The 26,949-nt window shown below is 40.2% G+C and overlaps 1 protein-coding gene and 1 long non-coding RNA gene across 6 annotated transcripts in view; one reads left to right on the top strand and one right to left on the bottom strand.

Moving 5' to 3' along the window:
- The window catches only part of dnm3 (dynamin 3), a 168,769-nt gene that overhangs the window by 94,600 nt on the left and 47,220 nt on the right, over nucleotides 1-26,949 (bottom strand). For 4 of the 5 annotated variants that reach the window (XR_004413239.1, XM_033028059.1, XM_033028060.1 and 1 more), the window contains 4 exons: nucleotides 20,579-20,665; nucleotides 18,588-18,658; nucleotides 15,350-15,401; nucleotides 2,432-2,545 (listed from right to left, as the gene is read on the bottom strand). Coding sequence is in view for 4 of the 5 variants with exons in the window: in XM_033028059.1 (XP_032883950.1) it covers nucleotides 2,432-2,545; nucleotides 15,350-15,401; nucleotides 18,588-18,658; nucleotides 20,579-20,665 (324 nt within the window). In the remaining variant the exon portion in view is untranslated. The remainder of the gene's footprint in view (nucleotides 1-2,431; nucleotides 2,546-15,349; nucleotides 15,402-18,587; nucleotides 18,659-20,578; nucleotides 20,666-26,949) is intronic. The other variant, XM_033028062.1, reaches the window with a different exon arrangement.
- Nucleotides 12,260-19,287, top strand: LOC116977546. Its single transcript, XR_004413241.1, has 3 exons — nucleotides 12,260-12,378; nucleotides 15,070-15,074; nucleotides 19,277-19,287. It is a non-coding gene; the product is annotated as an uncharacterized LOC116977546 (long non-coding RNA).

The raw sequence follows: 26,949 nt of genomic DNA, 5'->3' as shown, positions 1-26,949 counted from the left end.
TGGACTTTAGCATCGTGGAGCTGCGGTCCCTGTCGGAGACTGACTTTGGGAGCTCCAACTGCAGGAGCTTTGACCGTCCTGATGCGGGGGCTTCGATTGCCGGCTGCAGAAACTTTGATTGCTCCGACTGCTGATGGTTCGACTGCCCCACCCGCGATAGAATAAAGAGTGAAGAAGATTAGACTTTATTGCCTTCCATCACAGTGAGGAATCCGGTGTGGTGGATATTTATGTTAACTTTTATGTAGTTGTCTGTCTTGTTGCTTTTTTTAATATGACTGTATGGTAAATCGGGTTTCATTGTACCTTAATTGGTACACGTGACAATAAAATACCTTTGAACCTGACTCCCTACACACTAGTGGCAATTTACAGAGGCCAATTAACTTACAAACCTGCACGTCTTTGAGACCTGGAGGAATCCCACACGGCCACAGGGAGAATCCCCGAGGTCAGGATTGAACCCGGGTCTCTGGTGTCGTGAAGCAGCACCTCTACCTGCTGCAACACTGTACTGCCAATTACATCCAAAGAGTTGGGTTTTTAGAAAAGTAATATTTCCCCACTTTTGTACCAAGGATTTGGTCACTCAAGATATCTCAATATCTTTTGCTCACCATTCTATTCTTTGCACAGCTACATTTTTGAAGCTCCTTCAGACAAATGTTCTAAAGCTTTCATTTAAAATCACATTACATTCTTGGACTTTTAGCTTGAGACTGAGAAATGGCAAGCAACAATTGTGGCTCACAGCTGTCCCTGGGAATCCAAACTCCAAACAATTGTGCCTGGGAATCCAAACTCCAAGATGAGTAAGTCTAACCATCTCTCTTCGATCCTGAACGGTATTTCCTATTTTCAAGGTGTTGTAGATCACATTAATCAGAAGGGCTGGTCACATAACAAGGTGTTGAAAGGTTATTGTGATAGAATCACCAAAGCCATGGTCTTAGAATCACAGTCATACAGCATGGGCAGAGGCCCTTCGGTCTGTCATGATCATGCTAATCATCAGTTAGCCATCTATGCTACAAAAAAAGACACAAAGTGCTGGAATAAAGACACGTCTGTATTTTTTGTTGCAAGCAAAAATCTGCAGTTCCTTGTGTCTCCATCCATCGACTCTAATCCTATTGACCAGCACATTGTCTTGGCAAATCAAGTATTGGTCCAAACAGGCGTTGAATGTTGTGAGAGTACCTGCCTCCACAAATCACTGAAGGTTTAGTAGGTGTGAGGAGCAGCATGGACTAATCCAAAGGTCCAAATGTCTGTTTATTGTCACGTGTACCAATTAAGGTACAACTCATAAGCTGGATAATTGTTAAAATGGAAAACTTTTCAAGCCACATGTTCCAACAGGATCTTTAAAGCCAATCCCAAAAGAACAGAAACAGGACATTTCCATGATCCATACCACACAGATATCCTTGTAACTTTGACTGAAATTACAAATATACTAAATCTGGAGATCTTCGGGATCAGTTCTCATCGTGAAGATGTGCCATTAGGAACCAAGTTAAGGACGTCTTTAAAAGACAAAAGGTGCTGGAGTAACTCAGTCAAGTAACATCCCTGAAGAACATAGATAGGTGATGTTTCGGGTCAGGACCATTCTTCAGGACCCGACCCGAATCATCACATATCTATTTTCTCCATAAGTGCTGTCTGACCCACTGACTTCCTCTAGCACTCTGTCTTTTTTTGTAAACCAGCATCTGCAGTTCCAAATTTCTACATTAAGGCTGCCTTTAATTTATTTCTCAAAATAAATCACAAATAGCAGGAAATAGACCTGCATCCTAATTATCTGAACAAATTTGATTTAATAAACAAGAGCCTCTTAAATGCATCACAGTGGTTCCACACATGCTGCTCCCTGACTGTTATAAACAGGTAGTCAGCAACACCCCGGGCAAAGAAGAAATTCACCAATGATACTGAACAAAACTTACAACTTTCTGTTGTTTCTCTCACTTCAAATGAAGAGCAACTTCTGTCTTACTGCATTTACTCTGGTAGTGCAGCTGAGATTCTGAATCTGGCCCCTGCAGAACTGTGGTGATGAATCCACAACTGACATAACACATGGCAAACATTGATGAATTAAAGCACTACTGTAAATCCTATGCAGCGACACCCTTTGAGTTTAGTTTAGAGATACAGCGCAGAAACAGGCCCTTCAGCCCACAGAGTCCGCGCTGACCAGCGATCCCCTTTGGAGTGTGGGAGGAAACCGGAGCACCCAGTAGAAAACCCATGCGGTCACGGGGAGACCGTACAAACTCTGTGTCAGGATGGAACCCTGATCGGTCTCTGTTGCAGTAAAGCAGCAACTCTACCACTGTGCCGCCTCCTATCACTATGATGACTGCAATGAGATATAGTGTTGCAATGGAACACGCACACATTTTACACACAGATCTCTTACCTCCTCATCCTTAAACCAACAGAGACTTTCTGTTGTCAGCACAAACCAATATTCCTTGGCACCTCCTTTCATGATACTGATGTTGCTGATGGTGAGCCAACCTTTTCTGACTACCTACAGGAAAATAAAGATAGACATATGGACAAAATACTATGTAAAGCATCATTTCTAGTTATTCATCAACTTGAATAAGTATAAATGGACTTATAGGCTTCAAAATCAACACCACTACCTTGCTTTTATTTTTCTTTGCATTAGTACCATGGAAACCCCTTGGTATCAACCCATTTTAAAATGAGAATGGAATCTCAAAAGTAGTGGTATCACAACTATCTGCTGTACAAATGAGAATGCGACAGCAGATTTACCACACCAATGATGATATTTATTTCATGGTACATTACATATTGATGTAATTGTGAGCATGTATGGATGCAATCATGAGGTCCAGCGTGCAAGAAGAACCCAACAAAATTGCATTATTCACCCCATGGGAAGTCAACAGAAAGATCTTATACTGTTCCTTGAACTATTACTGTGAGGTTACTTTGAGAAACGGTACGAAAGTGATGCTGTAAGTTTAAAGACAGCATTGACATTGTTACTATGTACTGCTACACTAAAGAGTAGCATATGAGGATAGGCACAAACTGCTGGAGTAACTTGGCGGGTCAGGCAGCATCTCTGGAGAGAAGAAATGGGTGACGTTTCGGGTCGAGACCCTTCTTCTCTAACGATTCTGTGATTCTTGCAATATTCAGCTCCCTTGTAGAAAAGAAGTTACCATACTTGCTCTTTCTGAAATTCAAATATTCAGTCGCTAGATTAACCTTGCTTGTGCTCATTTAAAATACCGAAATACAGTCAGTGTCCTCAGATGAATTTTCTAGATAATTCAAATGATTCAATAACAATTTTTTCAAAGCATTAATTTTATTATTTACTAGACCAAGTGCAGACCCGTTGGGTCTGCTCCCCCAACGCAGCCGTTCCCTACCCGTAGCCCCCACGGGAGACGTGGTCCTCCAACTCAAGCCGTTCCCGAACATAAGATTCCAGCACTCAGCAGTGCGGCTGTTTTTAAATGGCGTCTTTGAGGCGAGAGGCGGGCGCCAGCAGCCATAATGGTCGCTGGCCAGCAGGAGGCGACAAAATGAGTGAGTGGTGGGGGGGGGGGGGGGGGGGGGAATAAGGATTTTATTTAAAATGTGTACATAAACACGACAAAATTTAATGAGGAGTGGATACTTGGAATGAAAAGTGAAATCTCTACCGAAATGGAAAAGATCTCGCCGTTTCTGGGTCTGGTGTTGGCGTAGCAACGAATCAAAGGCTGGCACCCACAAGTCAGGCAGAAACACACACACACAGCCAGCCACAGAATTTTAATATTATATAGATTTCAGTTCCAACAATTTATGGGTGTGAACATGACAGTGACAGTTTTAGAAAAATTACATTCTGTAACATCACAACCAAGAAAGCCTAATCAAGAGTGTTATATTGTCATATTCACTGGAATTTAGAAGGATGAGAGGCAATCTTTCAGAGACATATAACATCTTAAGGGATAGGACAGGCTACATGCAGGAAAAAAATTCCCGATTGTTGGGGGAGTCCAGAAGCAGGGGTCACAGTGTAAGAATAAGGGGTAGGCCATTAGGACTGAGGAAAAACTTTTTCACCCAGAGAGTTATAAATCTATGGAATTCTCTGCCACCGAAGGCAGTGGAGGCCAATTCACTGGATATTTTCAAGAGAGAGTTAAACTTAGCCATTAGGGGTAACGGAATCAAGGGATATGGGGGGCAAAGCAGGAACTGGGTACTGATTTTAGATAATCAGCCATGATCATATTGAATGGCTCGAAGGGCCAAATAGCCTACTCCTGCGCCTATTTTCTATATGTCCCATAACAGAACAATTTAATTTTTAGTATAGTAGCAAGGAACTATTTATCTTATGTTCCTCAAAGTCTTCCATCAGTAGGAACATATCCTTGTGACTCTTACACGTTCCACACTTCAAACTTCAGAATTAACAGCAGCCCAGGGACAAACATTTTGTGAAATATCCCTGGTTAGAATGAGCTAGGAGAATTAAAAGTTGGGTGGCGTGTTTTAATCTCTGTACTGAATGCAAGATTTTCCTGGGGGGAAGTAACGGTGGGAGAAATAATCTAATCTTGATGACCAATGCAAGATTCAAAGTATACAGTACAGAATGACAAAGAATGGTAAGGGAATGTAATGAACCAAAACCAAGATAAGAAAAAAAACTATGAACGTAAAATAATGCTCCACTAAATGCTCATAAAAGATGGATTTATATTACAGAATTACTGCAGCCTTCTTCACAATACTAAACTTGAAACCAGCACCACACACAACTTCAACGGAATTGAGCCTGGAGTCTAGAGTTTTGCATTAATTCTACCAATGGGGTTAGTGAGGCATGGTGCCGCAGCAGTAGAGCTACTGCCTTACAGCGCCAGGGACCTGGGTTCAATCCTGACTACGGGTGCTGTCTGTACGGAGTTTGTACGTTCTCCCCGTGACCTGCGTGGGTTTTCTCCGGGTGCTCTGGGTTCCTCCCACACTCCAAAGACATACAGTTTTGTAGGTTAATTGACAAAATTAAAAAGAATTGTCCCTAGTGTGTGTAGGATCGTGTTAATGTGCGGGGATCGCTGGTCAGTACAGACTCGGTGGGTCGAAGGGCCTGTTCTCGTGCTGTATCTCTAAACTAAATTAAACAGTAAATTTCCCTGTGCGGAGAATATAGACATAACATGGGTTATATTCAGCTCTGGTAACCACTTGCAAAATGCTCATTGGTTCAGCTGAAGAAGAATTTTCTCAGGCCAAATACTGAAGTACTGAGTAAACCAGTACTTTGCGTCTTTTTTCTTTGTAAAGCAGCATCTGTAGTGTGTTTGTGTTTCCTAAGTACTGGAGCTAGTGTCCCAAAGAGTCAACTCCACAGTGAGGAGAGAAAATAGGGAAAATAACTGATGAATTAGAGGTACATTTCAGTACACTGTGTGTTATTTTGTTTATACATTGGATATACATTGTACTTGTGCAAATAGTATATTCATTACTAATAGGACTCAGAACTGTAGAAATGACTTGTGTTATATGTTATACATTTTCTATTAACAATGAGGGCAAGATAAATGATCACTTGCACTTAGATTGCTGTCTAAATCTGTTCATTGGACTATTACGAAATCAAATATAGGTTATCCCGGTATCGTTGTCAACGCCCCAGGACAAAAAGCCCATCCTGCCCAGATCTGTTCACTTGCTAAACCTACCTATCCCTAAACCAATGTGATCTGGGTGAAAACCATGAGATTATAACCTACACAATTCTGATTTTCCAATGCACCCCACAGTAGAATTCCAAACTGAATCTTCATCATTACTGCAGGAGTTAACACAAGTAATACTGTTTACCAGAACGATCAGATGAACATATGATGAGGGTTTGACAGCAAAGTGCCCGTACTCACTGGAAGGATGAGGGGGGGACCTCATTGAAACTTACCAAATAGTGAAAAGCCTGGATAGAGTGGGTCGGAGAGGATGTTTCGACTAGTGGGAGAGTTTAGGACCAGAGGCCATAGCCTCAGAATAAAATAAAATAAAAAAGATGCACCTTTAGAAAGGAGATGAGGAGGAATTTATTTTGTCAGAGGATGGTGAATCTGTGGAATTCATTGCCACGGCTGGCTGTGGAGGCCAAGTCAATGGATATTTTTGGCGGTGATTGATAGATTCTTGATTAGTATGGGTGTCAGGGGTTATGGTGAGAAGGCAGGAGAATGGGGTTGAGAGGAAAAGATAGATCAGTCATGATTGAATGGCAGAGTAAACTTGATGGGCTCAATGGCCTAATTCTGCTCCTAGAACCTATGAACGTATACTGAAACTCACTTCCAGCTCAAACTTAACAGATGAACGGAGTCAATTATTGTGGCGTGACTGATCTTGACTAGAGTGCACAGAAGGGTTTCGGCCCGAAACGTTGCCTATTTCCTTCGCTCCATAGATGCTGCTGCACCCGCTGAGTTTCTCCAGCATTTTTGTGTACTTTATTTTTTTGTTTTTTTTTGTTTATTTTATTAGAAGTTAATACAATACAAAACAATACAGTGGCACCTAATTTTAGGTGCCAACTATGTCATACCGTAATCCATTCTATGTACAACCTCTAGTTTTATGTTATGAGTAGGCAAGACAAGAAAAAGAAAACAATAGAAAGGGGAAAGAGTGGAAAAATAGATGGTAGAGAGAAGAAAAATGTGAAGTGTGGATATAAAAAATAAAAATAAAAAAATAAAATAAAAAAGAAAAGGTGGAAAGTAGAAATAGAAGAAAAGGCCCCTTAAAAGAGAATTTTTCAAATCTATATTCGGAGATGTAGATCTATCCACGTCATGAACTGAAATCAGCAATCCTTATGGTACCGCTGCATCACATGATTCCAAAAAGTCGATGAAAGGAGACCAACTCCTTAAGAATTGGTCATATTTATCTATTAGTCGGAGTCTCATTTCTTCAAGGCGTGCTATGTCCATCATATTCCTAATCCACATTTTAACAGTTGGTATGGTTGTATTTTTCCAAAATTTAAGTATCAATTTCTTTCCAATTATTAACCCATAATTAAAAAAAACATTTTGGTCTTTATTTAAATTGGTATCTTCTCTTATTATTCCAAATATAATCCATTCCATTTTGGGTTCTATTCTTGACTTGAAGAGCTTTGTAAATATATCAAATATATCACTCCAAAATGTATTCAACTTTGTACATCCTACAAATGAATGTGTTAAATTAGCGTTTTGAAACAAACATTTATCGCATCTGGGAGAGACGTTTGGATAAAATTTATTCAACCTCGTTTTTGAATAATATAGTCTATGTAATAATTTGAATTGAATTAAATTATGTCTTGTATTAATAGAACAGTTATGTGTATTCATCAAATACTTTTCCCATCTATCCTTCGAGATCTTTATCATTAGCTCATGTTCCCAATCTTCCCTTAGTGCTTCTGTTGAGGGTGATTCTCTATATAATATATTATTATAAAAGTATGATATTAATTTTTGTGAATCAGCCTTAATATTCATTGCTTCTTCTAAAGGGTCTAAAAATATAGTTTGAAATCTATGTATGTATTTCTTCATAAAGTCACATACCTGTATATATTTAAAATATTGATTATCCTTCAATTTAAATTTTAATTTTAATTGTTGAAATGATAACAGTTTACCCAATTCATACATATCCCCTACCTTCCTAATCCCCTGTCTATCCCATTGTTGATATGTGTTGTCGATGAGAGAAGGTTTGAATGCGGGGTTGTTCAATAGTGGGGTTAGTACTGATAAATTATTTAATTTCAAGGATACTTTTATTTGTTTCCAAATTCTTATTATATTGTGAATAATTGGGTTCTTCTTATATATTATACTATTCAATTTTATCGGTGAGAGCAGGATCGTTCCTATATCGTGCGGATAGCACTCCTCTTTCTCCATTCTTATCCACTCCAACTGCTGAGTGGAACTATCCAGCCAGTACATTATGTTCTTAATATGCACTGCCCAGTAGTAATACATAAAGTTAGGTAATGATAAACCCCCAACTTCTTTAGATTTGCACAAATGCTTTCGTTGAATTCTATGTGTTCTGTAATCCCATATAAAATTAGTGATAGTGGATTCTAGTTTTTTGAAAAAATATTTTGGAATATATATTGGGATCGCTTGAAACAAATATATTAATTGTGGTAAGAAAGTCATTTTTATAGCGTTAATTCTACCTATCAATGAGAGCGGAAGTGTTTTCCAAAATTTAATCATATCATTCAGTTTATTTAATAGTGGTATAAAATTGGCACTAAATAATGATTTGTGTCTTCTCGTAATTTGAATACCCAGATACTTGAATTTTTCTGTTGCAATTTTGAAGGGGAATTTTAGTAAGTGTCTCGAATCCTGTGGTTTTAAAGACATAATTTCGCTTTTATCCCAATTTATTCTATATCCTGAAAAAGAGCCGAATTCCTCAATTAGTGTTAATAAGGTGGGTATACTCGTTTGTGTATTAGTAATATATAAAAGAATATCATCAGCATATAGTGAAATTTTATTCTTTGAATCCTTAGTGTTATATCCGTGAATATTCGGGTGATTTCTAATCCTTTCGGCCAACGGTTCTATCATAAGGGCAAATAGCAATGGTGATAAGGCACACCCTTGCCTATTACCCCTTGATAAGTAAAATTTTGGAGATAGCGTATTGTTAGTTAATATTCTTGCCGTAGGTCTATCGTAAAGTAGTTTAACCCATCTAATAAAATTCTCTCCCATATTGAATTTTTGAAGTACCTTGTATAAATACTGCCATTCTACTTGATCAAATGTCTTCTCTGCATCCAGCGTGATAACTGAAATATCTTCATTGTCCTCATTATGAGAGTACATTATATTGAAAAGCCTCAAATTATTAAATGATTGTCTTTTGGGTATAAATCCCGTTTGATCCGTATTTATTAAATTGTTAATATAAATATTTAGCCTTCTGGCTAGAATCTTTGCTAAAATTTTCTGATCCGTATTTAGTAGTGAAATAGCTCTATAAGAACCCGGTTCATCTAAATCTTTATCTTTTTTTGGTATAAGTGTTATTGTTGCTTCTGCTAGGGTTTCTGGTAGTTTATTTTCGGTATAAGCCTGCGTGTATAAATTGAATAATCTTGGTATAATTGACTCCTGAAATCTTTTATAAAATTCATTACTAAAACCGTCTGGTCCTGGGGTCTTCCCATTTTTCAGTGAGTTTATTATTTGTTTTATTTCTTCACTAGTAATCCGTGCTCCTAATTGCTCTTGTTCTAAACTATCCAATTTTGGGAGCTTGCAATTATCTAAAAAATTTGTAATTTTACTTACATCTGTATTTATTTTAGATGTATATAAATTGTGATAAAATTGGGCAAACCTCTTGTTAATATCCTTAGGCAGTGTTAAAAACTCACCCTTATCCGATTTAATTTTAGTAATAGTTTTTTCCTTTTCTCGTTGCTTCAGTTGCCTCGCAAGTAGTTTATGTGGCTTATCCCCAAATTCGAAGTGTGCTTGTTTTGTAATTTGGAATAATTTTATTACTCTAGCCGATAGTATTCTATTGACTTTATATTTCAATAAAGTTATCTTATTATGTGTACTTTAGAGTGCACAGAAGACAGACAAGCAGGAGCAGACACTAAAAAACTTCATTGCACTCCTTTCTTCAGCTCAGCTATCAAAAATCAATTCACTCTCAAACTCACGGCAAATTGCTGCAGAAAGAACATCAGAATACAAGACAGTTTTTTCCTTCATACAGAAAGGTGATTAATAAAAAGAAAAGATGGCTAAAACAAATAATAAACTGATGAAAAGTTTATATACTTTTATAATATTTGGTTAAAATATTGTTTGTGTCTAGTTTGGTTTATTATTGTCATGTGTGCTGAGGTACAGTGAAAAGCTAAGATGTAGAAACAAAGAACGACAAAGGCTGGTTTGCCCAAAGGTAGACACAAAATGCTGGATTAACTCCACGGGTCAGGCAGCATCTGGAGAAAAAGGATGGGTGACATTTCACATTAGGACCCTCCTTTGGGTTGGGAGTGGGGGGGGGGGGTTTCAAGAGATGGAGACAAGAAATGACAGCCTCCGATGAACTCAGGCAGGGTGGTGCCCTGGTCGGCCCATTGTTGGCTAAGGAAGGTGTGGTCTCAAGAGGGATACAATGTGGAGAGCTGGACTAGTTAAATGACGAGGAGAGAGGAGAGAGGCAAGGCGAGAGTAGGGAATGGAGAGGAGTGTCGGTGAAAGTTACTGAAATCTTTTTTGTTGAGTGCAACCAAGTCAACGAATAAACTATATATGATTACAATCAAGCTGGCTCTGTACACACAGTGTACAGATACAGGATAAAGGGTACGGTGTATGTACGTGTAAAGCATTGACACTAACATCAATGGGATAAGGTACACAAAAATGCTGGAGAAACTCAGCGGGTGCAGCAGCATCTATGGAGCAAAGGAAATAGGCAACATTTCGGGCCGAAATCCTTCTTCAGACTTTGCCTATTTCCTTCGCTCCATAGATGCTGCTGCACCCGCTGAGTTTCTCCAGCATTTTTGTGTACCTTCGATTTTCCCGCATCTGCAGTTCCTTCTTAAACACATCAATGGGATAAGTATTTGATATCTTGGGAACATAAGCAAGCTTGGCTAAAACGGATTAAAGCCACAGATCACATAACAATGTCACATTTGATGATAAGGAAACTTTCACTATTATGGCATTTAGACATTGAATTAGTCGTCCAAGTATTATTTTACATGTTTTATGCACGAGATTGAAGAAAGTACCAGTAATGTTGAATATATTAACAACTTACCCTCATCGGTAGACAGAAAACTAAGGGTTTTTTAATCTAATTTTTATTATAAATTAACCAGCAGAAGTCCATTCAAAGTAGTTTATTGCCATTTTTTGTTGTTTATTATGGGTTTACAGGGTACCTGTACTATGCTTACATTTCTGTTGTGCTGCTGCTAGTAAGAATTTCATTGTTCCGTTTCAGGACATATGACAATAAAAGCCACTTTACTCTTGAGAGGCCCAGGTTTAGTGCTTGGCGAAGAGTTTGGAGGGCATGATAGTGTTGAATTGCTGCCTGATATATGTGTTCCTGTTATCCAGATGGTGCCGAGCAGAGTGGAGAGCCAGTGAGAAAGCATCTGTTGTTGACCTGTTGCGGCAATAAGCAAAGTGAAGCAATCCAGGCCGTTTCTAATTCATGCCATAAGCAACCTCACAAAGCACTTCATTATGGTAGACGTAAGTGCTGCCGAATGGTAGTCATTGAGACAGGTCACCGTGCTCTTCTTGTGTAGGAAGATGCTGGTTTACACCGAAGTGGCACACAAAATGGTGGAGTAACTGAGCAAGTCAGTCAGCAGCTCTGGAGAAAAGGAATAGGAGACGTTTCGGGTCGAGACCCTTCTTCAGACCATCTTCAGCTATTCTAGGGCACCGAATGGTACAATAATTGCCCTTTTGAAGCAGGTGGGAAACTCAGATGGTAGTAGCAAAAGGCTGAAGATATCTTTGAATACTCCAACCAACTGGTCTGCATGGGTCCTTAGCACTCAGCCAGGTACACTATCTAGGCCAGATACGTTTGTGGATTCACCCTTGTGATGGATGCTCTGACTTCAGCCTCAGAGACTGGGATCACAGGGTCACCATGGGCTGTAGGGGCTCATGTAGGTGTGTTGGTGCTCTCCCTTTCAAAGTGTACATACAAGGTAGGGAGCTCGTCCAGAAGTGGTACGTCATTGCCACATATGCCTCCCGGTTTTGCTTGTAGGAAGTGTTAGTGTGCAAGCCCTGCCACAGTTGTCGAGCACCCGTCTATGACAGCAGCTTGGTTCCAAATTGGCTCTTCATGCTCCTGGTGGCCTTCAGTGCGTTGTATCTGGACTTCTCATACGAGACTGCATGGATAGTATTTCATACACACACTTTTAATCGACAACGTTGAAAACAAAAATATGATATCTTTCCTATCTGATTTATTCAGTGTAAATGAAATAAAAAACTGAAATAAACCCCATTAATATACAGTAAACCTTCACGGTAACGGACCTCTATACAGCAGATTTTGGTGATAGCGAACCGAGGCTCCCGTTGCACCATCCCCTCACTTCCGCCAGTTACCCAAAGAGTTGGCACCATGTGGCGGCAGCTTCCGGTTGTGGGAGTGGAGAGAGGGAGCAGCATGAAGGCGGCGTGAGTACCGGGCCCGTCCCTGGCGCACCGCGTGTGGGGCCGGGGGCTCTGTGGCTCCCCAGCCTGGGAATTCCCCCGAGTTAACCTCCCTTCCCCGATGATGCGGGGGTTAACCTCCCCTCCCCGACGACCTGACCTTACCCCCCTCGCTCGGTTATAGCGGGCAATCGGCAATAACAGACACCATCCCCCTCCGTGGTCCGTTACATCGAGGGTTTACTATGTATCTAAATCAGCTGTTTTATTTATTTGTTAAGTAAAATTAAAAAATCTACTTGAAGAAGTATCTGTCCCATGAGTTGACAAGTTCAGAGTTTTTATGTATCAAAGGTATTAATAGGGCCACGTTTACAAATCTATAAAACAACAACTTTAGATATACACTTTCAGCACGAGAAAGCATATGGCGCCAAAAATACTAAGGATCTGATTACTGAATGTAGACATAAAACACTTACGTTTGAAACACTTAACAAAAGACAGATACTGTATTTCAATAGAATTGTGAGACAAAGCAGGCTGGCAGACTAAATATTTCAAGTCTCATTAAATTAAAACAACGAGCACCAGTTAAAGTGACCGATATAAATCAGAACAGACCAAAAGTTAGGTGCACATTAATTTAAAAAAGACAGAAATTGTCAGTAACTATATACAGTATACACACTAACGTATATATCACCAAACATGCACCAAATTAGGGGCTAATCTTCATTATCCATGTCTTACCCGGATCAGCAAATTTAAAATATTAATAAAAATAAAAATTCAATGCAGGGAAAAGTCAATAGACCAAAATTGAAACCATTCAGAACTCAGTAATAATGCTATCCATATTGAAAAGGGGTGATATAAAATGTATATATATAACCTGAGACACAAGAATGGTCACTAATGGTTGAATTATTTGTACTGTACAGCCACTTAACCATATAAAATTTGATTTACTGATTTAGTTTGTACATAACAATGTATTCTCAAAGGATAAAGCTGGCTTAAAACCTGATGAATGAGACTTGGATAATGAAATTGACAATTTCTAATATATTATTAATGTAGAGATGTGATCCCCCACCAGCTGATCTATATATTTATTGCATATCTACTTTAATTCTCGAGTGTACTAGTTCATACATGTGCATTAATATAATTATACCGTACAATAGATATAATTTTCCATTTAATTTTTTTGTGCATTAAAGGTGAAAAATCTGTAAATAGGTAAAAATGTTAATTAAAAAAACATGTTATTTAGTAATAGACAAACTGACATTACAAGAACAGTGCTCAGAAATAATTTAGTACATCTTACAAAGCCTTAGCTCGTACAATTTGTCTCAACAGTGGAGGATGAGGATCCTGGAACAGCAAAGCAAAAACAATGCAACTGAGAAAAGCATTGGTAAGACTGAGGACTTGAAGGTACATCTTTTAAAAGGTGCCTGTTGTAAAGTTGTCAATTAATAGTTGCCAACATGCCCATACAGAATCACATTGGCAATTGTCACAATTGTCCTGGGCCTCCTCCACTGTCAGAATGAGGCCAAATGCAAATTGGAGGAACAGCACCTCATTTTGCTTGAACGGCTTACACCCCAGCGGTATGAGTAATGATTTCTTTAACTTCAAGGAGCACTTGCATCCCCTCTCTCTCCGTTCCTCCCCCGCTCCAGTTGCATTGGTTTCACTGTCATCCTGGTGAGCTTCGTTGTCTGTAACTCGTTTTCACCTAGCTCCCAGCTAACAATGGCCTGTTTCCTTCATCATTGTTAATTTTTTGCATATCTTTCATTCATTTGTTCTATATCTCTCTCTATATCACCGTCTATATCTCGTTTCCCTTTCCCCCGACTCTCACTCTCACTCTGAAGTAGGGTCTCGACCCGAAACATCGCCTATTCCTTTTCTTCAGAGATGCTGTGTGACCCACTGAGTTTCTCCAGCTTTTTGTGTCTATCACAATGGCAAAGTCAATCTTCAATTGTTAGATCAATCCAACTAATTTTCAATTAAAAGGTGCTTCTAAATCTAAATTACTAAATAATATTTAATTAGGCTTTAGTCTAAAATGAAACATATTGCCATGGATTCTTATGAATATCAATTGGTGTATCTATTGAAGTACTTAACATTCATCAAAACCTCAGTGAAACCGACATCTTGCCCTCTGAGAAGGCTTCCACTTTAGCCATTAATAAAAGAATGCACATGTCTGAACTAGTAAACTACACTACTTGAAAGCACAGAATAATTACTCACCAATAATTCTTCTGCCAAGCAGTAACAAAACAAAAACAATTGTAAACAGAAGTGCAATTAGTTAAGATGGAGGGCTATCAGGTGGGAACAAAAAAATAACCAAAGATAACATGGAGCGTCACAGTGGCGCAGCGGTAGAGTTGTTGCCTGACTACAGATGCTGTTTGTACGCAGTCTGTACGTTCTCCCTGTGACCGTATGGGTTTTCTCTGGGTGCTCCGGTTTCCTCCCACACTCCAAAGACTTACAGGTTTGTAGGTTAAAGATAGACACAAAATGCTGTAGCTGGTCAGGCAGCATCTCTGGGGAAAATGAATAGTCGTGACCCCTCTTCAGACTGCTGCCTGACCCACTGGGTTACTCCAGCATTTTGTGTCTATCTTCAGTGTAAACCAGCATCTGCAGTTCCATCCAACACAGGGTTGTAGGTTAATTGGCTTTGGTAAAATTGTCAATTGTCCCTAGTGTGTAGATACAGTGCTAGTGTACGGGGTTATCGCTGGGGCCGAAGGGCCTGTTTCCGTGCTGTATCTCTAAGGTCTAAAGTAAAATTGAATGCAATGCAGCACAAATGGCCACAGAGCAAGAAGGATAGTAAATTCTTGTGCCATGATTGTCCAATGCATGCCCATAAAAAAATATTTTAAAATGCAATTCTTCAACACAATCTGAAAGTACATTGCAAAAAAAATTATCATAATCATGCTTTAAATTAGGTTGCAAGAAAAAGATAAGTTAAAACTGCAGACGTTAAATGCATGCACCGAAAATTAACATAATGAGATACTAACCTGATTTCCAGCAGGTTGTTTCTTATAAAGCTGACCACATCTTTGTTGGGTACTATAGAAAAAAGTATAACAAGTTTCTAAATGCAAAAATTGCTTAAGATTACCTAACATCTTTACATTCCAAGGAACAATGAAGCTTCAAATCGAAAATATGATGTGCCTTTATCAGGATGTCATATCAAAAAGGTAACATGGAGATGAACGCACATTATGTCTTTACTCTTACAAGAATTATTAAAGCAATGTTAAAAGTCAATTGTTGTGAGCAAGAATTGCACTAGAATTGGCCATAACACACAAATAATTAAACTGACCAGAGGCACAACACCTTTATAATTCTGAATTGTTAACTTGCCGAGTATGTTAGCTTCAAGTATAAGGCACACGCATTTTTTATACTGAGAGTGTAAAAGAAAGTGGTGAAATCAGATAGAGATACAACATTTGAGTCGAGGCAGAGTCGGAAAAAAAGGCACAAGTGCTGAAGCAACTCAGCGGATCAGGCAGCATATGTGGAAAACATGGATAGCCAACGTTTCGGGTCATGACCTGAAATTCAGACTGTTTATAATGGGGGGGGGGGGGGGGGGGGGGGGGGGGGGGGGGAGAAATCTGGAAGAGAAATAGGGAGGAGAGAAGGTGGGACAAAGCTTGGCAAGTGATAAGTGGATACAAGTAAAGTGGGGGGATGGATAGTGGTGTTTAGGAAGCTTTTGGATAGGCACGTGGATATGCAGGGAATGGAGGGATATGGATCATCTACAAGCGGGTGAGATCAGTATAACTTGGCACCATGCTCAGCACAGACATTTTTTGCTGAAGGGCCCGTTCCTGTGCTGTACTGTTCTATGTTCTATGCTCAATTCAGAGCCAGAACTCACTTTGCGTAAACTTTTACGGGAACCTCTCTGGCAAACTTTAGCTGTTGCCCTGAAGATTTGTAGAGCCCCTTAATAAAAATAAGATGGCTTCTGTGGGCATGGGTCATCACCAATTTGTTCAGATCCATCTTCCCCACATGAGAACTGTCCCTCCCTTTTCTCATGAGAGTAGTTTCTATAACAGACGGAACAACATTCCCCGGTAGGTAATAGAGGGCTACTTTTAATGCACTGGTTGCAACAGTGACAGCTGCCAGGCTAAGTATAAGAAGCAGTAAGATCTTATAACAGATGAGTAGGATAGTGCTGGAGAAACTGCATGGTGTAGCAATATGCGGGGAAGTCCGAAAAACTGGTTTACTAAACAAAAGGACTCAAAGTGCTGGAGAAACTCAGCGGGTCAGGCAGCATCTCTGGAGAACATGGATAGGTGACATTTCGGGTCGGGACCCTTCTCTCGACTCGAAACATCACCCATCCACGTTCTCCAGAGATGTTGCCTGACCCACTCAGTTACTCCAGCACTTTGTGTCTTTTTGTGTATTAACCATCAACTCCAGTTCTTTGCTTCTATAACTGTTTTACAATTGAAGATCACAAAAGATAAACACAAATTGCTGGAGTAACACAGGCAGCATCTCTGGAGAGAAGGAATGGATGACATTGGAAAAGGTCTCGACATGAAAGGTCACCCATTCCTTCTGCCTGTCCCACTGAGTTACTCTAGTATTTTGCGTCTATCTTCGGTGTAAACCAGCAACTGCAGTTCCTTCCTATACAATGAAGATCACAAATTATATGGGTGACATACAGTTTATATATTCCTGCCTAATTAAAATTTAAACAATCTGAATATTAATCGCTAAAATGTAATGAGTTGAAACAACTAAAGTTGTTTTCCTGGTCTTGGTGTTTTAAGATATCTGAAATACGTATATCTTCCATGAAGTGAACTCTTGGGATGACAGTATTTGGGCTTCTACCTCTCGATTTCTGAGTGTCCATGTAGTTGCCCATCACCCATCTAGCTCAGATTGCTAATGCTCTTAGTAACATAACACAAACTGAAATGTGACCATCTTGGACTCAGTCATTCTTTGTAGACATATGCAAACTCCCATCACCTAAATCAGGGATAACTACAGTTTTTTTTTACTGCAGCCCCAGAAAGACCCCTGTGCATTAGTACTAGGGCTTCAAAGGCATTTACAACAGTCATTAAGGATATTAAAGATGATTAGTTAAACATTGTTTACTTTAGTCTTGATTTATTGATTTATATTTTGATTGGTTTTTGCTTTCAATATTATCAGGAAAAAGAGATTGTAATTGAGGAACTGGATCACTATGGGACTGCACGTTTCTCGTCCTGTATCATAATACTGCCATGCATATTTTTGAGGTCACCATTTATTCCTCACACAGTGCTGTGTTCATGGTTAGAGTGAGGTCAAGGGAAGAGCGTTCACGTCGCGGCCCTGTTTTTCACCAATCTTTCCATTACCAGGCACAAGAAGCGCAAGACAGACACCATCGTATGCGGATGCCGAGAAATGTGCTCAGCTCTGGCTGAACAACTTCTAATCTTGTGTGTGGACTCGATAAGATGAAGATGGTTAAAGTGCTAGATATTGTTGCTTACAGAAAGCTCCAAAATAATAAATAAATGAACAAATAGGATAGGATAGGACCTCATAACATTTTCATTTAGATATCATAGAGCCATACAGCACGGAAACAGGCCCTTCGGCCCAACTTGCCCAAAGCAAAAATATGCCCTATCCAGACTAATCTCATCTGCCTGCGTTTGGCTCATATCCTTCAAAACCTTTCCTGTCCATGTACCTGTCCAAATGCCTTTTAAATATTGTTCTAGTACCTGCCTCAACTACCTCCTCTGGCAGCTTATTCCATATACCCACTACACTCTGTTTCCTGGGCCTTGTCCTCAGAAGGCAGTGGAGGCCGATTCACTGGATGCATTCAAAAGAGAGTTAGATAGAGCTCTTAGGGCAAGCGGAATCAAGGGTTATTGGGAGAAGGCAGGAACAGGGTACTGATTGTGGATGATTAGTCGTAATCTCATTGAATGGCGGTGCTGGCTCAAAGGGCCGAATGGCCTCCTCCTGCACCTATTATCTATGTATCTGTGGGCTCAATAGTGAAAGTGAAATAACTGCATTGTGTTAAATGGCCACAGCATTATTGGAAGATTTTTATTCATTACCTGAATTTCAATTTTGTTACATTTTACTAACACTTATATGCTGTAAAGTTGCCTGTGGGAATGAAATCATAAACATTTATTGATTTCCAAACTAAAAGTCATTATTATAAGGCTTTAACTAGATACCTACTTTGCAAACCCTATGAAGTCTTCATGGTTTGTATTGATATAAGCCAACTGGATATCAATCAGTAGCAATACCTAATGAAGATAACATGTTAAAATGTTAACCATATTTTTTTCATTCAACCTTAGATCTTAGGCAAAGGACACAGACAGGCTAAAACTTATCTATGGCTTTTGATAAACATATTTCATTTTTCTTATGGAAATCAAAACCAAAAGAAATATCGAAGATAGACACAAAATGCTGGAGTAACTCAGCAGGTCAGGCAGCATCTCTGGAGAAAAGGGTTAGGTGATAGAAACATAGACATCGAAACATAGAAAATAGGTGCAGGAGTAGGCCATTCGGCCCTTCGAGCCTGCACCGCCATTCAATATGATCATGGCTGATCATCCAACTCAGTATCCTGTACCTGCCTTCTCTCCATACCCCCTGATCCCTTTAGCCACAAGGGCCACATCTAACTCCCTCTTAAATATAGCCAATAAATTGGCCTCAACTACCTTCTGTGGCAGAGAATTCCAGAGATTCACCACTCTCTGTGTGAAAAATGTTTTCTTCATCTCGGTCCTAAAAGATTTCCCCCTTATCCTTAAACTGTGACCCCTTGTTCTGGACTTCCCCAACATCGGGAACAATCTTCCTGCATCTAGCCTGTCCAACCCCTTAAGAATTTTGTAAGTTTCTATAAGATCCCCCCTCAATCTTCTAAATTCTAGCGAGTACAAACCAAGTCTATCCAGTCTTTCTTCATATGAAAGTCCTGACATCCCAGGAATCAGTCTGGTGAACCTTCTCTGACTTCCCTCTATGGCAAGAATGTCTTTCCTCAGATTAGGAGACCAAAACTGTACGCAATACTCCAGGTGTGGTCTCACCAAGACCCTGTACAACTGCAGTAGAACCTCCTGCTCCTATACTCAAATCCTTTTGCTATGAATGCTAACATACCATTCGCCTTCTTTACTGCATGCTACTTTCTAATAGTCTACTTTCCTGTTTTTGCCACCAAAGTGGATAAGTGATGTTTCGGGTCGAGGCCCTTCTTTAGATCGACCTGAAGCATCACCTATTCCTTTTCTCTAAAGATGCTGCCTGACCTGCTGAGTTATTCCAACATTTTGGGTCTATATTCGGAGTAAACCAGCATCTGCAGTTCCTACCCAAGCCAAATGAAATATCAACAGTCGACTGAGATTTAACCTATTTAGTGGCAAGTAAGTACTAATGGAACCTACTAGTGTTGGAAAGACATAATGCAAAATGCAGGTGCAAAATGTTTTGAACTCTCTGGAGATTTCTTCAGTGATAGCCCATATTCAGCAGTGCATTGCAGACTGTCAGCAATGGCATGGATTAGTTGCCCGAAATGTATTGGAAGCATTGACATTGAAGGTGAAAATATCTATCACCTTGCACATAGAACAGCCCCGGTTTTGGTGCATGGTTGCATTTTCTCATGCAGCTACAAGCTTCCTTGGCAAGGCCACCAGCAGAATCTAGGACGGGTCGCACCCCGGGCACTCCCTCTTCTCCACTCTCCCATCAAGCAAGCGGTACGGAAGTTTGAAAAAGTGCAGATTCACGGATAGTTTCTTTCCAGGTGTAATCAGGCAACTAAAACATCCTATCACCAACCAGAGAGCGGTCCTGACTCCTGACCTATTAACTACCTTATTGGAGACCCTCAGACTATCTTTAATTTGGAATATACTGGACTTTATCTTGCACTAAACGTTATTTTCTTTATTCTGTATCTGTACATTGTGGAAGGTTCTTTTGTAATCATGCATAGACTTTCCGCTGATTGGATAGAACGCAACAAAAATGCTTTTCACTGCACCTCGGTACACATGACAATTAACTAAACTAAAATGACTCCCAGGAGGCTTTTACAAAATAGGTCCTTTTGATCGGAGCCTTCTCTTCTTTCGTTGCTCTCCTGAAGAGATTCTCCAGCATTTTCTGTTGATTTTAAAATATTGTATATTAACCTGGGTCTTCGTCCTTCCTTCTCTCTCTCGTATGTAGCTTGAAACTATCCTCTCCGTCACTTCCCGCAGTTTTGGGTATCTGCCCAGCTGTGAAGATAAAGCACGTTCACCTAAGTTCCTAAAGTGAAGGTTCATCCATCTAATGATACCACTCACCTTAATATTGTCCAAAGTATGTTTACTATATTCATTAATAATTAGATTCTATGGTTAATCATGTATTTCCTCATAAGAGGTCAATTGCTCATGAGGGGAAAATTCAAAATTAAGATATAAATAATGTCTTATAATATATTATTATAATAATAATATAATACATTTCTTATAATATAAATACATTAAGATATAAATAGTAAAAATGTCTGAGCTATTTTCTTAATATAATAAAAATATTTCAGAAAAGAGTGATGCTCATAAAGGAATGTTCAACTATATTTATTTGTTAAATATTTTCTATGAATAGAAATGTTTCAGCTATTGCTAGGAAAGATTAGGCTGCTTTTGATAGATACTTTCAAGCTATCTAATATTGAATGTAGTACAGGGTAAATTTAAACTTCCATCTTCCAATAAAAGACAAAAATAAAATTGTCTCTCTTAAGACAGGTTTGCTGAGTTCAAATGTTACCAAGGAGTTTATGGTTATCGCTACATGATATTACATTCCGAACACAAAATAAAAAGATTCCATATGCTGGAAACCTAAAATAAACTCACAGGAAATGCTGGTGATACCAAGCAGGTCAGGCAGCAACTGTTGAGAGAGAAACAGAGTTAACGTTTTAGGATGTTTAGGTCCGATGAATCATTATTGATCAACACACTAACTTTTTCTCTCTTCACAGATGCTGCCTGGTTTATGAAATGCTCTCTTAACTACTGTATATGCCTGATGGCTATTATGTTCAACAATGCAACGGAAATATATAGTCTCTACTATTAGAAGTAGTGAAATTTACCAGATTCACCAGCAGAATATAAAAGTTTAAAGTAGGGAAAAACTTTGATCACATGCTTCCATGCTTTGCTGGTTGTGAAAAAAGTTGAACATGTCCAAAATTCTGAATGCAGAAACATTCAAAACCGACTAATCGGTTAACATTTAGTCTTTTAAATAAAAAGATAATAATTGAAAAAATAAACATGTTTGCAACAGTACTTGTGATTTTAACTACAACAGGGTTCTTGAACAAACAGCCGATGGTGGTTTATACCAAAGATAGACACAAAGTGCTGGAGTAACTCAGAGGTTCAGGCAACATCTCAGGAAAAAAGGTGGGTGACATTTCGGGTCGGACCCTTCTTCGGACTGATTGTACGTGGGGTGGGAGGAGAAAAAAAGCTGAAGAAGAAAGAAAGCTGGAAGAAAATTCAGCCGGAAGAAGGGTCCCGGCCCGAAACGTCACGCATCCATTTTCTTCTTTGTGCCTATCTTCACAAGTACTGGACCCGGCAGGTTAGATCTGGCACAGGAAGAACAAGCGTAAGGAGGATCAGACATCAGAGGGGAATGCAAGGGTGACGTCTCTTATATTTTATTAATCAATTCGTCTGCTCTCATGCTTTTACTTGCTTTGGGGATTTGTGTGTTCATATGGAAGGCCCAAACTTCCTGAGGCATGCAAGGATAAATGTGGTCAATTCAGTGTGGAACTACTTCCCAACAAATTGCGGCCGACAATACTGACTGGCAATTCTAAATCCTTTTTATGGTTGCTGCTTATTTTAGAACTGGAAATTACATTTCTTTTAAAATAATTATTACTTACAGATAACAAAAATATACCTGCACATAAATGCAGCACTTCTTCCTTGAAGGAATGTACTCCTCTGACTTCAATTCTGAATGACTTGATCATGGGAACCCTGAGTCTAGACAAGTCTGTTAAAGGAATCATCAACTCTCTCTGGATATGCATTTCTTGTCTAGTCATAAATAAAAATTGTGATAAGCACTAATTCTTCTAGACTCAGGAGTATATTATAGAATGGTTATAATACAGCAACTCTCATGTTTCGCTTGGGCAGCTTACAACCCAGCGGTATATTGATTTCTCTAACTTCAAGTAACCCTTACTTTCCCTCTCTCTCCGTCCCTCCACCATCCCAGGTTCTCCAACTAGATCTACTGTCCTCTTGATTAAATATTACTGATTATAGGCCGCGTTGTCACCATCCCCTCAACTAACAATGAACCATTCTACATTTCCTTGACAGCATCTGCTTTGATCTGTCGTTTTCACACCTTACCCTTCGATATCTCTAGTCTCCCTCTCCCGACTCAGTCTGAAGAAGGGCATTGCCCATTACTTCTCTCCAGAGATGTTGCCTGTCCTGCTGAGTTACTCCAGCATTTTACGTCTATCTTCAGTGTAAACCTGCGGTTCTTTCCTAAACAACTCTCTACCAGACCCATACTCTCTCTTTCTGCATTTTTTTCAGAACTGTATTATTTATGCTATATTCTCAATCTTCCTATTAAAATGGATCACCTCATATTTCTCCATGTCTGCCGGCAGTGTGTCTATTCCACCAGCCTCTTTACATCCTGTTGCAATCTATCACTATCGTCTTCAGAGTACACATTACTGCCAAGTTTGTGCTGTCAGCAAATTAAGAAATCGCAACATTATCAAAAGCCGTATTAAAGTCCATTAGCGCGTCATTGACAGATAATTCTCACCAACTGTATTTGTTATCTTATCAAACAATTGGACCAAATTAACTCAACATAATTTACCCGTGACAAGTTTGTGCTGGCTTGTCTTAATCAAGAAGTTCACTGAACCTGCCACAGATCAATGTTTCTGAGAGCTCTCTTCCACCAAGGTTAAGCTGACAGGGCTAAATTGCTGGGCATAGCCTTTATTTATTGAGCAAGGAAGTGATGTTTGCTACTCCTCATATCTTTGTGGTGTCAGGAACCTTCTCCAAGTGTGGGTGCCATGTATCCAAATGATCCATTAGATTAACCTTGGTGAAAGAAAGTGAGCAGCACAGTGGCGCCGCATTCGAGTTACTGCCTTACAGCACTAGAGACCCGGTTCAATCCCGACTACGGGTGCTGTCTGCACAGAGTTTATACGTTCTCCCTGTGACATTGTGGGTTTTCTGCGAGTGCTCTGCTTTTCTCCCACAGACCAAAGATAAGCAGAGTTGTAGGTTAATCGGCTTCTGTAAATTGTCCTTAGTGTGTAGGACAGAACAAGTGCATGGGTGATAGCTGGTCACCGTGGACCCGGTGGGCCGAAGGGCCTGTTTCCAGGCTGTATATCTAAATTAACATGCCACACACTTGTGCAGGATATCACTTGCTCTATCATGAGTCATCAATTGCTACTTATACGTTAATAGTAAGAGGAATATTCTGGTTGCCAATAGAAAGCTTTGTGCTAACTATTTGCATTATTGGAATCCATCCATAAAGTGATACTCCAGCTTCCTCAAAGGGAAAAACTGCAAAATTATATATTGTCATTTCTTGCTCCTAATTAAGTTCAGTGCATATTCATGCAGCTAAAACGGTGAAACTACTATCAGATTCAAATGTAGTAAGCTGTCTGATAGCATCATAATTACTGCACAGAGATTTTAGACTGATTACTCCCTAGTGGGCAATTTGACATGAAATGACTCTTTATCCTGCGATAGAGATAAAACACACAATGCCAACTGAACAACAGTCAATACAAAAGTCAATTAAAAGGCGCTGAATAAAAATACTGTCAATGGTGGAAATATTCACAGGTTAGGAATAAAACCAATTGTAAGGAAGAGTTAATCTTTCAGGTAAATGAACTTTCATCTGAACTTGAAACATTGGGGATAAACAAGTTTTATTGGTTTATAAAAGTAGACACAAAGTGCTGGAGTAACTCAGTGAGTCAGGCATCATCTCTGGAGAACAAGGATCGGTAACATGTAACCGAACTCTACCTCCACTACATCGACGACTGCATTGGTGCAACCTCCTGCACCCACACACAACTCACTGACTTAATCCATTTCACCACTAACTTCCATCCGGCACAGAAATACACCTGGACCATTTCCGACATTTCCCAACCATTTCTAGACCTCACTATCTCCATCGCAGGTGATAGACTACTGAACGACATCCACTATAAACCCACTGACTCCCATGGCTATTTGGACTACCCTTCTTCCCACCCTGCTTCCTGTAAGGACTCCATCCCCTACTCCCAATTCCTCCGTCTACGCCGCATCTGCACCCAGGATGAGGTGTTCGAAACAAGGGCATCGGAGATGTCTTCATTCTTTAGGGAACGGGGATTCCCCGCTTCGACTATAGATGAGGCTTTCACCAGGGTCTCTTCTATATCCCGTAGCTCCTCTCTCACTCCCCATCCCCCCACTCGTAACAAGGGCAGAGTCCCCCTTGTCCTCACCTTCTACCCAACCAGCATCACATACAACAAATAATCCTCTGACATTTTCACCACATCCAACGTGATCCCACCACTTGCCACATCTTCCCATTTCCTCCCCTGTCTACTTTCCGCAGAGACCGCTCCCCCCGTAACTCCCTGGTCAATTCGTCCCTTCCCACCCGCACCACCCCCTTTCAGGGCACTTTTCCTTGCAACCGCAGGAAATGCTACACTTGTCGCTTTACCTCCCCCCTTGCCTCCATTCAAGGACCCAAGCAGTCTTTCCAGGTGCGGCAGAGATTCATCTGCACCTCCTCCAACCTCATCGATTGCATCCGCTGCTCTAAATGTCAGCTGCTCTACATCGGTGAGACCAAGTGTAGGCTTGGTGATCGCTTCGCCGAACACCTCCGCTCGGTTCGCGATAACCAACCTGATCTCCCGGTGGCTCAGCACTTCAACTCCCCCTCCCATTCTGAATCCGACCTTTCTGTCCTGGGCCTCCTCCATGGCCAGAGTGAAGACCACCATAAATTGGAGGAACAGCACCTCATATTTCGCTTGGGCAGTTTGCACCCAAGCGGTATGAACATTGACCTCTCTAATGTCAGGTAGTCCCTACTTTCTCCTCCCCTTCTCAGCTCTCCATCCGCCCACTTCCTTTCTTCTCCCCCCCCCCCTCACATCAGTCTGAAGAAGGGTTTTGACACGAAACATTGCCTATTTCCTTCGTTCCATAGATGCTGCCTCACCCGCTGAGTTTCACCAGCATCCTCCAGTTCCTTCTTAAACATAGGTAACATTTCTCTGACTTTTGATTTAGTTTAGTTTATTATTGTCACATACTGTGAATCCGAGATACAGTGAAATGTTTTTTGTTGTGTGCTATACAGACAACAGAAAGACTTTTCTTAATTACAATCAAGCCATCCACATTGTACAGATACAGGATAAAGGGCATAATGTTTGGTGCAATATAAAGTCCAGTGAAATCACATTAGATAGTTTGAAGGTCTCTAATGTAGATGGGAGGTCAGGACAGCTCTTGAGTTGGTGATTTTTAAGATGTAAGATGGAGATAATAGGAGGAAACATATGAACCAAAGGTAGATCATAGAGTGATACAGATACAGCGTGGAAACAGGCCCTTCAGCTCAAATTGCCCACACCGGCCAACATGTCCCAGCTACGCTAGTTCCACCTGCCTGCGTTTTGTCCATATCCCTCCAAACCTGTCCTATCCATGTACCTGTTTCTTAAACATTGGGATAGTCCCGGCCTCAACTACCTCCAGCAGAAGAAACTGAAGGGCTGTCTGTTCCCAACTTCTGATCTCATGCCCGCCTTCTTTCCCCTCTGTCAGTGAGTCTCTTTAACGGGGCAGAGAGGCAGAGAGAAAATGAGGAGAAATTTTTACCAAAGATCTTTGATTTTTACGAGGATGTTTCCGTAAGTGGCTTCCATCTCCGCACTAGTATCTTTTATGGCGGACAAAGATGGCGGAGACGGAAGCCGGTTACGGAAATGGGGTCGAAGATTACCCATGAATCTACCCATGACCGTACTACGTCTTTTTCGTCGAGTGCACTATCTTGTTTGCTATAGGTTCTTTGGTTGGGAATAGGTTATAAATGTTGGCTCCGACAGCTATGCACCCATCTGTGCTTCACGATGCCTCATGAAAGCAGTTAACATAACAACAACCCCACTCCCGTCGGGCAGAAGGTACAGAAGCTTGAAAGCACACCCACCAGACTCAGGAATACCTTCTTCCCCTCTGTTATCAAGCTTCTGAACAGATCTTCCATAACCTAGCACTGTCTGATTCACCTCTACCCCTTGCGGACATTGGATGTCTCTGGAACTGTTGCTCTACAATGCTGAGAACTATATTCTGCACGCTATCTTTTGCTTTGCTTTACCTATTGTACCCGAGTCTGGCTTGATTGTAACTATGTGTAGTATTATCTGATCTGATTG

Source organism: Amblyraja radiata, chromosome 10 (assembly GCF_010909765.2).
Source record: "Amblyraja radiata isolate CabotCenter1 chromosome 10, sAmbRad1.1.pri, whole genome shotgun sequence".
In the NCBI taxonomy this organism is placed as follows: domain Eukaryota; kingdom Metazoa; phylum Chordata; class Chondrichthyes; order Rajiformes; family Rajidae; genus Amblyraja; species Amblyraja radiata.
The sequence above is the reverse complement of the archived record's forward strand: the minus strand, read 5'-3'. Positions and strand labels throughout refer to the sequence as shown.